The sequence below is a fragment of the Neopsephotus bourkii genome, unplaced genomic scaffold (genome assembly GCF_033783945.1).
Source record: "Neopsephotus bourkii isolate Nb327-2 ecotype Australia unplaced genomic scaffold, CSIRO-AGI_Nbou_v1 NB_1792, whole genome shotgun sequence".
Classification (NCBI taxonomy): domain Eukaryota; kingdom Metazoa; phylum Chordata; class Aves; order Psittaciformes; family Psittacidae; genus Neopsephotus; species Neopsephotus bourkii.
In genome coordinates this window covers 5,931,119-5,945,808 of record NW_026902266.1, presented here as the reverse complement: position 1 = coordinate 5,945,808, position 14,690 = coordinate 5,931,119, and the positions used below count along the sequence as shown (strand labels likewise).

The following is a 14,690-nucleotide window of genomic DNA, read 5'->3' as shown; positions in this document are numbered from 1 at the left end:
TCACTACAGTCCCTGATGAAGAGTCCATCCTCAGTATCCTTGTAGGCCTCCTTCAGATACTGGAAGGCTGCTATGAGGTCTCCATGCAGCCTTCTCCAGGCTGAACAGCCCCAACTTTCTCAGCTTACCTTCATACAGGAGGTGCTCCAGTCCCCTGATCATCCTCGTGGCCCTGCTCTGGACTTGGTCCAACAGTTCCATGTCCTTTTTATGTTGAGGACACCAGAACTGCACACAGTAATCCCAAGTGAGGTCTCACAAGAGCAGAGGGGATCCTGTTAGACACAAGTAAGATGTGGGATAGTAATCCAGAGAAGTATCTGTGCAACCCCCTCCAATGTCAAGCATTACAAACCTCCACAATCCCTTCTGCTTATTACCACATCTGTATGCCAAAGACTGTCTGTCATTAAGCACCTTATATTCATGTCCTACAGGGTCTGCAGGTCCGTGGCTCTGAACAAGGAGCACCCTTTCTTTATGGGTGTGCGTAGGACTTAGCACAAAAGAGCCCCACAGCCTGCCAGGCTTGCTATTGTCAAACAAATAACAGCTGTTATGCATTTTTAGAGGGTTTACAAACAACCACTGAAGGCTCTTGGATTGGTATTGCTCTTCCGAGTTGCTCACGGAGAGACCTGACGGAACAGGGATGAATGTGAAATGCCTGGTCTACCAGAAGGACCTCTGGGTTTCCAGTGGCTGAGGGGAGAAGGAAAAAAAGCAGTAGATGCAGTGTCAATTTGACAACGAAAAAAAAATATAAAATAACCACCTTAGGTGAGATACAGATAAATGCCTTCTGCCATTGGAAGGTCTGATACAAAAGATTAATGAAATAGACGTTAGTTGTCTTTCTTTTGCACGAGTGGTTTCCTAGTGCTAGTTGTCATACATTTTCTTTGATGCAATCAGGAGGAAAACAGCTAATCTGACATGACAAACTCATTGTATCAGAAGTCATCTCTGCTTTAAAACGTGGGTCATATGACTAAACACTCTACTCCTGGTACAACGCATCCCACAGTAAAATTGGATGGAGTTCATCCTCAAATGCCCTGCTAAAAACACTCCTAACAAAGGCCAACAAGAAAACATAATTCAAATGAGGGACATCTGTTCTCAAATGTTTGCAGATAATGACTGGATCAAGTGTGTGCATAAAGGATAATTATTTTCTGCAGATGGTTTGATCTGGTACTTTAAACATTGCAAAAAAATCCTCGTTCCAGGCACTCAGTAAAGTATGTGGGTTTTGCTGCAAGAGACATCTTTCCTATCCCGTGCTACATTTTCTAAACACAAAAATGACTAAAACTATAAATTAAAAGATAAAATGTAGGTGTTACACTTGAACACAGACCATACACATTTTCAAGTTCTGTTCTTCTTACATTTCTTATATTACAGTGCCAGATACCCAATTAATCCTCAGTGTGAAATTTTGTTAGAGGAGAATGGCAAAATAAAGCAGCTATGTGTTGTGCAAAGGGATCCCCAGCAGATTTCAGAGGGAAGGTCTGCTCAAAGATGACGGTGCAATATGGTTTCCAATACAAAACAATTCTAGCACCTTTCCTCAAGACAGAGGGATACAAAACAACCATGACCAAGACACAGTCTTATTAAACCAACCCCATGACATTCCCTTGCAGTACATTACTAGCCCCAGGATGATGCTGCTCGGTTGGAACTCTCATTGGAGTCAGTTTGATGGCTGGGGACCAACTCTTTCTGTATGAGTGGGGCCACGGGTGGGTGCCTGTGGCATGAGGGGCTCTGGGGACCCCCACACCTATAGCACCACTGGGCTGGGAGGGTCCTTTGTGCCTCCAGCACAGCAGGGGGGGAATCCAGAGGCTCCAACAGCCTCTGAAAGACACCATTCAGAAAGCTGGTGACTGCAGGGTGTCCCGTGAAGTAACTGTCACTCTCCCTTAATCTCCACAAATAGCTTTTAATTAATATGTATGCCTGGAGCATGAAATCACCCCCAGCAGACCTGCCTCTGTAAACATCTCCACCTAAGCAGGTGCTGCTGATCCAGGGGGTGAAATCAGTGGACATCTGTCTCACACAGCCGTTGGAAAAGCTGCACCTCAATGATCTGCACAGAAAGGATTTCTCCTCTTTAAAATTTGGGATCGTTTACACTTTAAAGAGGTGCGATGTCAGACTGCCTGTGGGTGTGGGCAGGTACTTCCTGCTGGTTTTGTGGAGCTTATTATTTTCGCACTTAGAGGAACTAAGAAAGGAGAGATTTTGCGTCTAAGAGGAGACTCTGGAGCGCAAGGTGCGCCAGCAGCAGGAAGGACGAGGCAGCTGGAGGAGGCAGCTGGAGGAGGCAGCCAGCGTGTGTCCCACCTCCAAGGCTCTGGGGCTCTCTCAGGATGCCAGAAGGGATGAGAACAGCAGTCTCCAGATGGGAATGGCTTGGGTCAGTGCCTAGCGGCCCTGAGGGAGCTCCAAGCTTCCCTCACCCTCTCGATGCCTCGGCCCCGAAGAAGTCCCTTGCGAAGCCCCACGCCCCTCAGCCCAGGGATCCTGTGGCCGTAAGAGCGTTCACGGCAGCTCCCGGACTACATTTCCCAGTGTGCTCCGGGAGGTAGCGGGAGGCGGGGCAAGCAGGGGGCCGCTTCCGGGTTGGCGCCTGGCGGCCGCCAGCACCGTGTGTTTACTTCCGGCCGCCCCAGTGAGCGAGTGTCAGGCTGAGGAGGGGACCCGGCGGCAGCTCCGCCCGCAGCGCGCCGCGCAGCCGGAGCCGGGCAGCCCGGCAGTGAGCGAACGGCCTGGAGCCCGGCCACTGCGCCCGCGGCGGCGGTGAACCCATGAGCGGGCGGTGAGCGGCGAGTCGGCGGCCGCGGGAGCTTCCCGGCGCGGCGGGACCCAGCCATGGACTGGCTTATGGGGTGAGTGGGGCCCCCTCTTCCGAGGGGAACATGTACCCGCCGGAGCGGCCCTGGCCTGGGCTGGCTTCCCCGCTCCCGGGCAGCCCGGGGCCGTGGGGGTAGCCGGTGGGGGAGCGCGGGGCGCCCGCGGAGCGGAGCGGGGAGGCGCCGGTCGGCTGTCGGAAGCGGGACGCCCCGCGGGCGGCGCAAATGACTAATCAGTTCTTGCGGTGGAGGTGACAGAAGGCGGTGGAGTGTGCGGGGACAGCGGGGAAGCGCCCGGGGAGGCGGCTGGAGCTGAGCCGAGCTGCGCTGAGTGCAGTCGGCCGCGCCTGCGGGAAGGAAGAGGTGCGGAGAAGCCCGCGCCTAGTCCCAAGCGGTCTCTCTCTGAAAAAGTAACTTTCGTCCCTTTTCCGAGGGGTTAAAGGAGGACAAGCGTTGCAGGTGCTTCCCACCAGTACCGTGTGGGAATAATCCTTCTGCGACAGAACATCGCTTTAAACCGAAAGGCTTGCCAAGGTTTAAATGGCTCTCTGTGGAGAGGAGGAAGAGGCCTCGGCAGAGATTAAAGCCAAATCAGAGGCACGCCAGGGGGCTTGGATAGCCTGGATTAATAGTGCTAATTATGTGGAGGCAGAAGGTAGCAAGCGCTTTGCTGCTGGTTTTAGGTCTGAAAACCTCAGTGCAGGAGAGGGAGATGCAGTTGATGGGAGTGACCTGATATGCTACCGGTATTCTGAGCAAGATAACTCGGTTCCTTCTTGCGTGAATTGTGCTGGTGACCTGCACTCAGGTGAACTGTGAACAATTATGCTTCAAAATCGCATGAGCAGTGGGTTTATGCTTCAGCGAAACTAGTATAGCAGTGATAACTTGTTGCCCTTCTTTACAGTAGTTTAGTCTGGTTCCTGAATGGGATCTTTACCATCTGAATTGCCTCCTAGAATGCAAAATAAACCATTTTGTCACAGATGCTTGATGTGGTGTATTAGAAAGGTCACTTGTATTTGTTGCCTTTTGTCTGCAGCTGAACTGTTTGCTCATGAAAATATGGCATTTGTTACTTATCTTCAAACTAGAGGTGGCCAACACTTGAGCTGTTGTTAATACCAGTGATGTTTTACTGGAAGTTTGACTCCTCACTGTGACGGAGTGAATGCTCAGTAGCTGATGGCTGCGTTTTCCTCCTGCAAGCTGAGCAGTAGAAGTGCAGTATTTGTGAAGGGGTCTGTATGCTGTGTACTGCAACACTTGTGCCTTGTAAGTCAGAGGGCTGCACTCTATTCTTACTTGATCTTAACGAAAATATAAACGAGAAGCTTGTTTTGATAGGCTTCATGATGGCCACAAAGCACAGGTGGTCTGCTTTATTTACTTTGTAAAAGTAAAAGCTGATGTGTCAGAAAGTGACACTGTAAATTACAAAAGTTGCGACTCATACAAGATGCTTGTGTGACTCAAAATGCCTTATGTACACATTTGTACTTATTTTGTGAGAATTATGTTGTAAATCAGAAAAGAATCAAGGTATAGTTCACTCAAACTCTCCGTATGTTAATGTGCCGATTTTCTCATGAAAAGTATTTTGTCGTTTTTGAAGTTGCTATGAAAAACATTGGCATTTGCTCTGTACTTTTTTTACCTGCAGTGGGTGGAACGGTGCATGTGTGGAAAAAAGACTTGCCTGTTTTCCCGATTGTAATGGGAATGGATCCTGAGTCACTTGTGTGTTACTCACTTGTTCTTAGCTATTTCCTGATACATTTCTTGCCTGACCAAACCCAGTATTGTCCCACTGATGCTCTTAACGTTTTCTCATTTAAGACTTTCATAGTTACATTTGAGTGAACTTGGCGAGGGTTATGGCAGAAAGGGAGAGCATTGATATTTTAAAGAGAGAAGGGAGTAGAAGGCCTGAGAGACCCTTTCTCTCTTTTCATTCCTAACTCAGGATGGCTGTTGTTGGCAACTGTGTGTCTAAATGAAAATGTTTGAGAAAGAAACTCAGAACATTAGCCTGCTAGGGCAGAAGTTTGGGTAATGTTACTTGCTCAGCCTTGTGAAAACTTCAGCTGTTTGGGTCTTTTGTATGAGAAGGGAAGGGCTCCAGAAAAGCCTTCTGAAACAGCAGGAAAACGGTCACTTGCAGCAACCCATCAGGTTGTGTTGATCTCACTGACCCTGCAGAGCAAACTATTGGTCTGCTTCTGGGTGTTGTCACTCTCTCCTGAGTAAGTGTCACTGCTAATACTGTGATCTTTCTTATTCCTAACTCCTTTGGTAATGTGCTGGTTTGCAGTTCCAGCTTTCCATGAACTTTCTGCACCCTTCTTGTATGTCTCACGTTTTTTCTTAATGTTTTGCTGTGAGAAACACTCTGTGGTTTAGCTTCCTATTACTGAGAAATTAACCTTCAAGTGGGTGTTAAACTAGGCAGCAGTAACAGTTACTTCTGTTCTAGATTTCTACCCCTCAAACTCGTGTCGCATTTATCCAGTAGACGATTTATCGTGAGATCTGCTTTATTCCTTGCTGGTCCTACCCTTCAATTGTGGTCTCTTGGAAAGTGGGGGAAGGGTAAGTTCTAATCGCACCATGCAGGGCAGCAGCTCAAGTGTCTCTTGATTGCCTCAGAGTGCTTAATATACAGAAAATGGAAGCTGAAGTTTATAAACAACAATAAATTTATTATGGATTAACAAATGGCTATAGGCTTGTGTGGTCACACAGCAGAATTTCTCCGGGTGCAGCCTTCTGTTCAGCCAAGTGCTTCAAAGTCCAGACAAGTCCTAGGGGAGAAAGCTGAATGAAAAGAAGAAAAAAAAAAAAAGAAAGAAAAAAGAAAGAAAGGAGCTGCTGACATATTACAGCGTGCAATTTAGCACCAGAATAAACCTTAAGTCTTTTCTGTGGTCAGTCAGTTAAGCCCTTATACTGAACATAGCCTTAATACAGATATTGGTGAAAGACCGTGGTTTCTGCAGTGCATGCTTGCCATTAAAAAAAAACAAACAAAAACCCCAACAAAACAACAAAAAAACCACCAAACCCAAACTATTCTGAGCTTTTTTTGTTGTTGTGCGTATAATATATTTTCAGTGCACTTTTGACTAGAGATCAGTGTTGCTTAATTGCTTTGCTCACCATCATCTAATGGAGATCTATATTACCCTCTCTGGAAGAGGGAAGAGATTCTAGGCTTTTGTGTTACAAATGGTATCGATCTGTTTTGAAGTTCAAAGTAGCAACAAAGATGGGGAGTGTTCCTTTAGTTATGAAACTTGCTTTTTAATCTGTTTTAAAATTCATTATTAAAAAGGAGTAAAACTAGTGGTACTAGTAAACTTGACACATTGACTGATGCTGCATTTTTTTCATAATAGGACTGCGAACTGTAGCCTTTTTTATGAACTGTTACGTAAAGAAAGTAAGAGAGAAACCAAGTATTTTACTAAAAATTACCTGTTAACCACAAAACATTATTTGAGGCTACATCTGTACCATAGTAGTATTTTAGCAGATTAATAGACTGTGCTGATTGAAACTAAGAAAACTGCAACAGTTTAACACAGTTGTAATGACAAAACAACTGGGTAGATGCATCTTAAACTGGGGAAAAAAAACCCCACAACCATACCTCTGCAGAAATAAGCTGGAGAGCTTTGTATCGGCTACTTGAAAAGCCTTCAGCATGTAGACCAGACCAGAGGGTCTTAGGAAATAGGTGAGGAGGCGGAAAGATCTTCCAGTTTTTCATTGTTTCAATAAACTAATGGCATTCCCTCTTGACTGCTGCTTGAATGCCTCTGAGGACAAGAAAAACTGCATCCTCAAGAAGTGAAATGCTACCTCTAAAATCTTCAATGAAGATGTGATCCTGCCCCTCTACTCTGCTCTTGTGAGACCTCAGTTGGAGTCCTGTGTACATTTCTGGTGTCCTCAGCGTAAGAAGGACATGGAGCTGTTGGAGCAAGTCCAGAGCAGGGCCACGAGGATGATCAGGGGACTGGAGCACCTCCAGTATGAAGAAAGGATGAGAAAGTTGGGGCTGTTCAGCCTGGAGAAGGGAAGGCTGCGTGGAGACCTCATAGCAGCCTTCCAATATCTGAAGGGGGCCTATAGGGATGCTGGGGATGGACTTTTCATCATGGACTGTAGTGACTGGATGGGTTCAGACTTAAACAGGAGAAGTTCAGGTTAGGTATACGGAAGAAGTTCTTTATTGTGACAGTGGTGAGGCACTGGAATGGGTTGCCCAGTGAAACTGATGTGGCCTATTGTGTACAGGGGGGTTGTACAAGGGGGTTAGACAGAATGTACAGAGGGGGGTTGTACAAGGGGGTACTGCTTAAGTTATAGCTTGCTTGACAAGCTTAGCAGATGCCTTATCAGGAGGGCCAGAACCTCCCAATGAAGAGAATAGCTCATTAAATCAGTTGGACATAGACCAGACCCATCCAGCTCCTAAAGAGCATGTGTGAGGACCAGAGGTAAAAAGTTCAAGCCTGAGGAAGACTCGTTTACTTCATCTTGAAGACCCCTACCCACAAGAGGAAGACTACTTACTTCATCTGAAGACCCCTGCCCAAGACCACCAGGAGGCACTGCGCATGTGTGGAGAGCCTTTTAGCTCATTATAATACAAAGCAGGGATAGAATATAAATACGTATAGGCGTATTGTGCAACCTAATACATATGTACGACTTTACAGGATAAATGTAGAAGGAAATCGGCACTGAGGGGTGCATGCCTTTTGGAGGACCGATTCCCCCGTGCACCTTCAGCTGAATAAAGCATACCTACTTTACAACTTCAACGAGTTGTGAAGTCTATTCCGCTATCACCCAGGGAAGTTGTGAATGCTCCATCCCTGGCAGTGTTCAAGGGCAGGTTGCACAAAGCTTTGGGTGACATGGTTTAGTGTGACTAGACTCTTTTTTTTTCTTTTTTTTTTTTTTTCCCTGAGGGAAGACTGCTTGTTAAAAAGTTAGATACAAAACTTGTTGTGTAATAAAACTTTTTTTCTTGTGGAAAGCAAGATGTCTAGGTCTTGTGCAGGGATTTTTGACAGTAAGAAATAAGTTGTGGTAGCATGCTAACTCTACACAAGTGTATTATCTTCCTGCCTTTCTACAGATTCACAGCTCCTTCTCCCAGAGAGTGTAAATGGAGTAAAAGAGAAGGGGCTGCCTGCAGTAGGAATTCCTCCTGTCTTTAGTTTTTTAAGTTGTAGGTCTTGCTTGCCATACTGTCATATCATCCACTGCTCAATTATCTGTCCTTTCGTATGTTGTCCTGGTGACTTGGAAAGGAGGGCTAAAAATGACTGAAGGTTATCCTTCTCATATCCTACATCTTCAGCTTCAAGGACAGTTAGAAAAGCAATGGCCTAGAAAAATCAGGAAAACATAGATGCTAGAAGCAGCAAAGTCCTGATCAGAACATTTGTGCCAGAAGATGGAACAGACAGGTTTGGTCTACTCAGGTGTTCTGTAATCTGCAAGATAGAGCAAGGGGCTACAGCTGTAAACTGAAGAATGCCTAACCCAATATAACAGCCTTCTCACTTGCAAATTTTATTTTTAATGTCAGTTAATGCATTGTAAGTACCATGTATATGCACTGCCTTGCATAGTCATCATCTGACCAGGACAGGTAGCTGGACAGTATGTTTCATTAAGACAGCACAGTAACTGTGCAAATTCAGTTCTTCCTAATATATGCTATACTGAGGATTTTTAATGAGTGTTGTAAGAGAAATTCTCAAGGACTGCACACTGCTAGGTTTGGCTAGTACAGAAGGCCTGTGTGTCATGCATTTGTTTTATTTACTTATAAATGTCCTTTGTAAATGACATTTACAAATTTTATTACTTAAAATAAAGCTAGCAGGTTTTCCACTTGGTTTGGATTTAGGATTTTGCCACATTATCCCAGCAGTGATTTTGAAGAAGGTAAAATATCCTGCTGATTTTTGTCATCCATTCTGCATTTATGGAAGTTTCTAAGGCGGCCTTAAGACACTGTCCAGTTAAAGAAACACTATGGTGAAATATAAGTAATATTGCTATGCAGAGAGGTTCTAGTCTTGAGCTGGAACAGCTAAGGACTAGATGTGAAAAAAGCACACACAAGTGTTCTAGTTCTGAGTCAGTAAAAATCCAATATACTATTTTTTTTTTTTCAGCTGTTTGACTAAATCTTGGTTGCTTTTGAACAGGATGCGTTATCATAAAATCATAGAACATCTCAAATTGGAAAGGACCCATCAAGGTAATTAATTGTAAAGAGTGCATCATGTAGCGGGAACAGTTAGAAATCATGCAGCATACATACTCAGCTGTCAGGTTGGCTGGTGCGTAATACAGTTGAACCACGAAGAGTACTGTTGTCTTTGCCTAGCAGGCCTTTATGTAAAAAGGTAGCTAATGATTTTTATTCTAGGTACAGTTTGAAACTTCCTAATTATAGCAAATATTTCTATAAATAGGAAGAAAGGAAGAGCATTAAAAGTTTGTCAGCTCCTGTAACCGTAAGGAATGTTTTCCCCGTCTTCCCTTTAGTCAGCTTCGGTGAAGAAAGTCTCCTGCCTTTATAAGGCAGTCTTCCCCCTAGAAACTCTGCTGCAGTTTCTCACCTTTCACATCTTACATGCTATGTATATTCTGGTTTTTAATTGATCTCACAACAGGTGTTTCCTTTGCGTTACATTCCCTGCACATTGTTGGCTTCACAGGCTCTTTTCCCCACTTTGTGGAAGCTGAAAATAACCAGTAAATCAGACATGTCCAGTCCCATTGGGCAGGAAATATTCATGTGTTCCTTATTTACTTCTATTTATAGGTGTAACATTACCTATGGAGTCCTGGTTTATTCTCCACAGATAAATCTAGGTCTGTAAGCCACTTGCACTCAGTTCACTGTTTACTTAGGAGACATCTGTATTATTTCATATACTTGTAATACTTGAGCACTGTACCTCTGCTAAACCAGAAATTAGCTGTGATAACAACTAGTATATTCTGCAGGTGAAAGAATATCTCCATTAAATATTAACTTGTAATATTCATTAGTATAATAGTGGAAAGGTGCTGTTAGTTTGAAACATGAGTTTCCAGGGCTATAATAGTTTTAGAAAAGGAGTTGGGACTGGATGAGAGCAATTTAAACTTTTGGGGCATGTTGTTCCCTCGTGTCTCTGGTTCTGAAAGTGTTCAGTTATATTACTGGGAGTTTCACTGTTAAGGCTTTTCTGCTATAGTGCAAAACAAATCACAAAAAAATTTCAGGGCCTTGCTCCTTAAAGTGTCCCAGTAAAGTTAATTATTGATTTCTTGGAGAGAAGGCCAAATAAATCCTGCATTTTGAAACCTGTGTTACTTGAGCAGACCACAGAATTTGTTAGGCAGTTACTTTCATTCGGTCAGGACAATGCAGGTGAATGCTGGTTTGTTCTTATGGGCGCATTCCTTTTCCAATAGGGATTTTATTGCAGGACAAGAAGAGCAGATCAGTCTTGAGGTCCCTAGAGTAAAATGAACTGTTACTTTCATTAGAAGGAGTTGAGCATTCTAAAAGGTAGCAGTACTCCTTCCTTGCATCTCTCTGCATGTTACCCTCTTCTTTGTGCTAGCATCAGTATTCAGGAAGGTTGATAGGTTAAGGTGCTCATCTGACTGAAAGCTAATCTTTTTTCCCTTCCTAAGGTTAGTTTTCAGCTGAGTTCCTGCAGCCTGTTTGTGTAGCTACATGAATAATGTTAATAGCGCTATGGAGCTGGTGGGAATGTAAAGCTTAGGGAACACTCTTTTTGGTGGCAGCAAGGACTTAAATCAATTGAATGTATTCATGTACTAATGTGATTATTTGTGGTAATTACTCTGCAAATAATTAACAATATTTTGATGATGTATCCTCCTGCCTGAGTTGTTTGGAAGAACTGCAGAATGTCTGAAAACAGGAGATTCCTTGATAAGGCTGGCATCTTTGAGCAGGTAATGGCCTCAGAGCACTGGCACAGTTGCTGGCCTACTGTGTTAGATTCGGTTTATGTCTAAACTATAAATATACTCATAGTGAACTGGATATTTATGAATAACTCAGAATTTATAATTTGCTCTAAATCATGTTTCATCTACCTGAGAAAAGTGCTGGCTCCGTCACGGTGTGAATGTGAAAAAGGTAGGCAGTATTTTGGGTGCCTGGCTGAACTCAGCAATCTCATTCAAGAGAGTTTTTGGGAAGCTTGGCTCATGCATGGTGGCCCGCATAGCTTTACCGTATTTCACTGGCAGTTCCCATCTGTTGCATCTACTGGATGTGGGCCCAGAGCAAGTATACTTGAAAGAGTAAAATTAATAAGAGACTGCAAATTTTAGATAGCTGTGTATACAAGTTTGGACTCAACGTTGGCGGATCTGCATAATCTGCGGTCATTGCTGACCTATTAAACAACTTTAATGTGGGTTTCTGCTAGTGGAATACTACTGAAGTAAAACTGTTCATAATTTTTAACCCATGTTTAGCCTTCTACAATCAGTGCTAAGGTTATGAAACTTGCTAGGTTAAGTTTTTTAATGCCTGCCTTGGCAATTTTTCCACTCATATTATTCTGCAACTAAAAAAACAAACCAAATCAAAAACCTTGCTCCTTCATTGTACTGAGCTTTATAATGGATAAATGTGATCTAAAAATATTATTTGTTCAATTGTGTTGTTTATAATATCACTGGTGACTGTTGTATCTTCAGAACTCTTGCTTCATGACCTTGTTCCAGCACTTCAAACAATTGCACTCTAGGAGCTTCCCTGCTCCTGAGACAGTGTGCAGTAATTTAAAATAATCTAATTTTGCAGTTAAAATGATAACTGTAAATGGCTAAACAGCCGTACTAGACTTTTATCATTTGGAGGGGAAATAATGGTAGCTTTGTGTGTTTAGTTTTATTTTGCCAGCCAAGAGAAACAGGTCAGGATGCAAGTTCTTCGTACAATCCTCAAGCTCTAACTGCGGAAAAAGACCATTAAACACACACATTCAAAACCAAAACAAAATAACCCCAAAACAAACCTGCAACCAAACAGCAACAGAAAAACAAACCAAACAACCAACCTCCCACCCCCCCAAAAAAACATTGCAGAACAACCAGAAAAAACTCCCAGAATTTAGATACAGTTGACAAGGCCGTGAAGAATGTCAGAAACTAAACTGGAATCAAGACAGGAATGACTGTCATAGATTAAATTCCTTCTTACTCTGAACATTCAGAGAGTAAATCCAGTAAGCTAGGATGTAAGCACGCAGAAAACTGTGTTTTTAAATGGTCCACATCTGGTAACTCAAGCTCTTCAGAATATAGCTGCATACTTTTTTTTGAATTCTCCTTTTTCTCCTCTGTTATGGTTGGGAAGGTGTTCACTGAATGCATTTATCAATGTTCAGTGGCTGGATCCAGGTTGACCCTTCTCTACACTGAAATGTGTTAGTAGTTGGGACTTTCACCTGAGAAGTCTTCCAGTATTTATACATAAAACACAGAATTTGTGTGAAGTGGGTTGCATAGAGGTGACCGTGAGACTTTAAACCACTTTGTTTTACAACGTTAATGTGCCTTCAGCCTAGAATTTCGTAGTTTGAGAACTTTATTTTGTATGGTTCATCATAAAGCAGGAGGGAGTGTTAAGGAAACGCTTTGTTCCTTACAGTGTACCTTAACTGGTTATGCAAAACTGGGTAGAGATGTGTTTTCTACACCAAGATTTTTTGCATAAACCTTGTGTTTACACCAAGTTTTTTACTTTGTGAATGGGCTCAGGTTACAGTGTTAACTCTGTGGTTTCAAGTTTGGGTCAGGTGTGATAAATGATAGCTTTCTTTTCAGTCAGTCTTCTCTGATGATATCCAGGTGTTGCTGCAACTCCAGTCTGTAGCCTTCACAATTGTCATGTTAGTGTGTGACTGCTTTCCATCAGATTTTAAAAGAGCCAAATTTTTAGTGATGGCTAATAACTTTTATTAGACCGACAGATGTACTTGGGGAAGAAAGGAAAAGCTTCTGGGCATACTTGTATCTCTTGTTTATATTAATAGACTGTCTTGAACAAAACCATGTTAGTACTACAGCTCCAAGTCAACTGGATAAATCTCACCTGCTGATGTGGCAGGGGGCTGGTACCCTTTAAAATTAGAGCTCACCAGCCTACATTCAAAAAGCCACAGGCACTGGTTGTGTCATTCAAGGTTATCTGAATCTCTGCTAGGAAAGGGATAAGGTTAGAAATGAGAGTATTTGCCTGTTCTGGTCCAGGCTATCTAAATCCCCAGATATACCTAGCTCCCTCCAGTGTCATCTTATTTTGTTCTGTGAACCAGCCTTTCTTGTTTAATCTGTAATTTCTGGTTGGGCCGTATGTGCTGTTGGGGCACATGTGCTAACCTGCAGTTCTGATATATGTACACCTCTTGCCTGTGTCTCCTTTTTATTGTAACCAGATAGTGCCATTTTTTTGAATTAGGTGATTTTTGAATTTGGACAAGAAATGGCAAAGGGGATACTTCAGCCTAATGTCTGTAGATTTTGTTTTGTTTGTGCTTTTTCAGTTCTAGTTTTGATCTTGTAAGGTAGAGAGTCTTCTGGATGCTCCTCTGCTGCTTGATTTTTCAGGCATTAAGGAGTACTCTGTCTTCTGCACAGTATTCCTCGATGAGCATCTAGCAGCAATTGTTCTTATTCGGTCCTTCCTTTACTTGATTATTGCAGTGCTGTTGGTTATGAGCAATTTTTGAAGGCTAACCTGAATTTTTCTATTTCAAATGTGTTTAGTAATGTTTCTTATTAGGCATATGCTAGGCTTTTACCTTATGTTCTGGCACAGCACAGCTTTTAGCTTTGCATTATGGGTGCTATTCAGAATGCTGAATATGGCGATTTGTATTCTTACAACCCCGGTGTCTGTATTGAGGTTGTCTCTTCTTGCCCCACCCTTCTCAATATGAAGGTACTGGCCTGAGTCACTTGAGCTTGTTGAGGCTTGATCTGGTGGAATAAAGTGCTATGAAAACTCATCTGTGAAAGGGGAGATTCTGTGTTAATGCTTTTAATGCACAGCTAGGAATTTAGCTGCAAGTTTATAGGCAATGTGGTTGGCTTACTTTGCAAAGTGTGGCCTCCTGTTTTCGCACAGTGCTATAAGGTATATAGTTGTCTGTTTATTTGTTTGTTTTAAAGTGTTTCTAAGTGTTTTCCAGGCTTGTTTCAGGCAAGATGTACCAGTCATCCGCTGAAATATAGGCAGCTGTTGCTATGTGTGGTATAACTCTCCAGGTCAGCAAAATATTATTTGCATGTTCACTGACTTGCATTTTCTTGTTCTTGTTAGTAGAATCCATGCTTTTGTTTAAATCAAGTTCATCTTGGTTTTAGGTAGAGTGAAAACTTCTGGGGTTGACTGGCTGGGAATACTTGAAATCAGTAATTTTTTAATGAAAAAATATTTTCTGCTGTTCATAAAACACATACAGTATAATTATCCAGGACCTTGCAGGACAAAATCACTTGCTGGTTGTCCGTCCCCCGTCTCCCCCCCCCCGTTTTTTTTTTTCAGTAGAAATGTATGGAGTACTTTTTCTAAGTAAATAAAACAAGAAATACTATTGCTTGATAGATCCATTAAATCCCCATGTTCAAGCGTTTTATTCTGAAACATGGGCTCTTCTTTTTTTTTTTGTTTTCTATTTGGCAAAAATTTATTGAGAAGGAAGTGACTTATTATAAAGACAGACTCATTTCAACACATTGGTT

The 14,690-nt window shown here is 42.8% G+C and overlaps 1 protein-coding gene across 1 annotated transcript in view; it reads left to right on the top strand.

Annotated features, from left to right (window-relative positions):
• The first annotated feature begins 2,735 nt into the window (after positions 1 to 2,735).
• MOB2 (MOB kinase activator 2) overlaps positions 2,736 to 14,690 on the top strand; it is a 118,874-nt gene continuing 106,919 nt past the window's right edge. Inside the window, exon 1 of the mRNA XM_061342482.1 lies at positions 2,736 to 2,909. Coding sequence (XP_061198466.1) covers positions 2,893 to 2,909 — 17 coding nt within the window. The 5' untranslated portion in view covers positions 2,736 to 2,892. The remainder of the gene's footprint in view (positions 2,910 to 14,690) is intronic.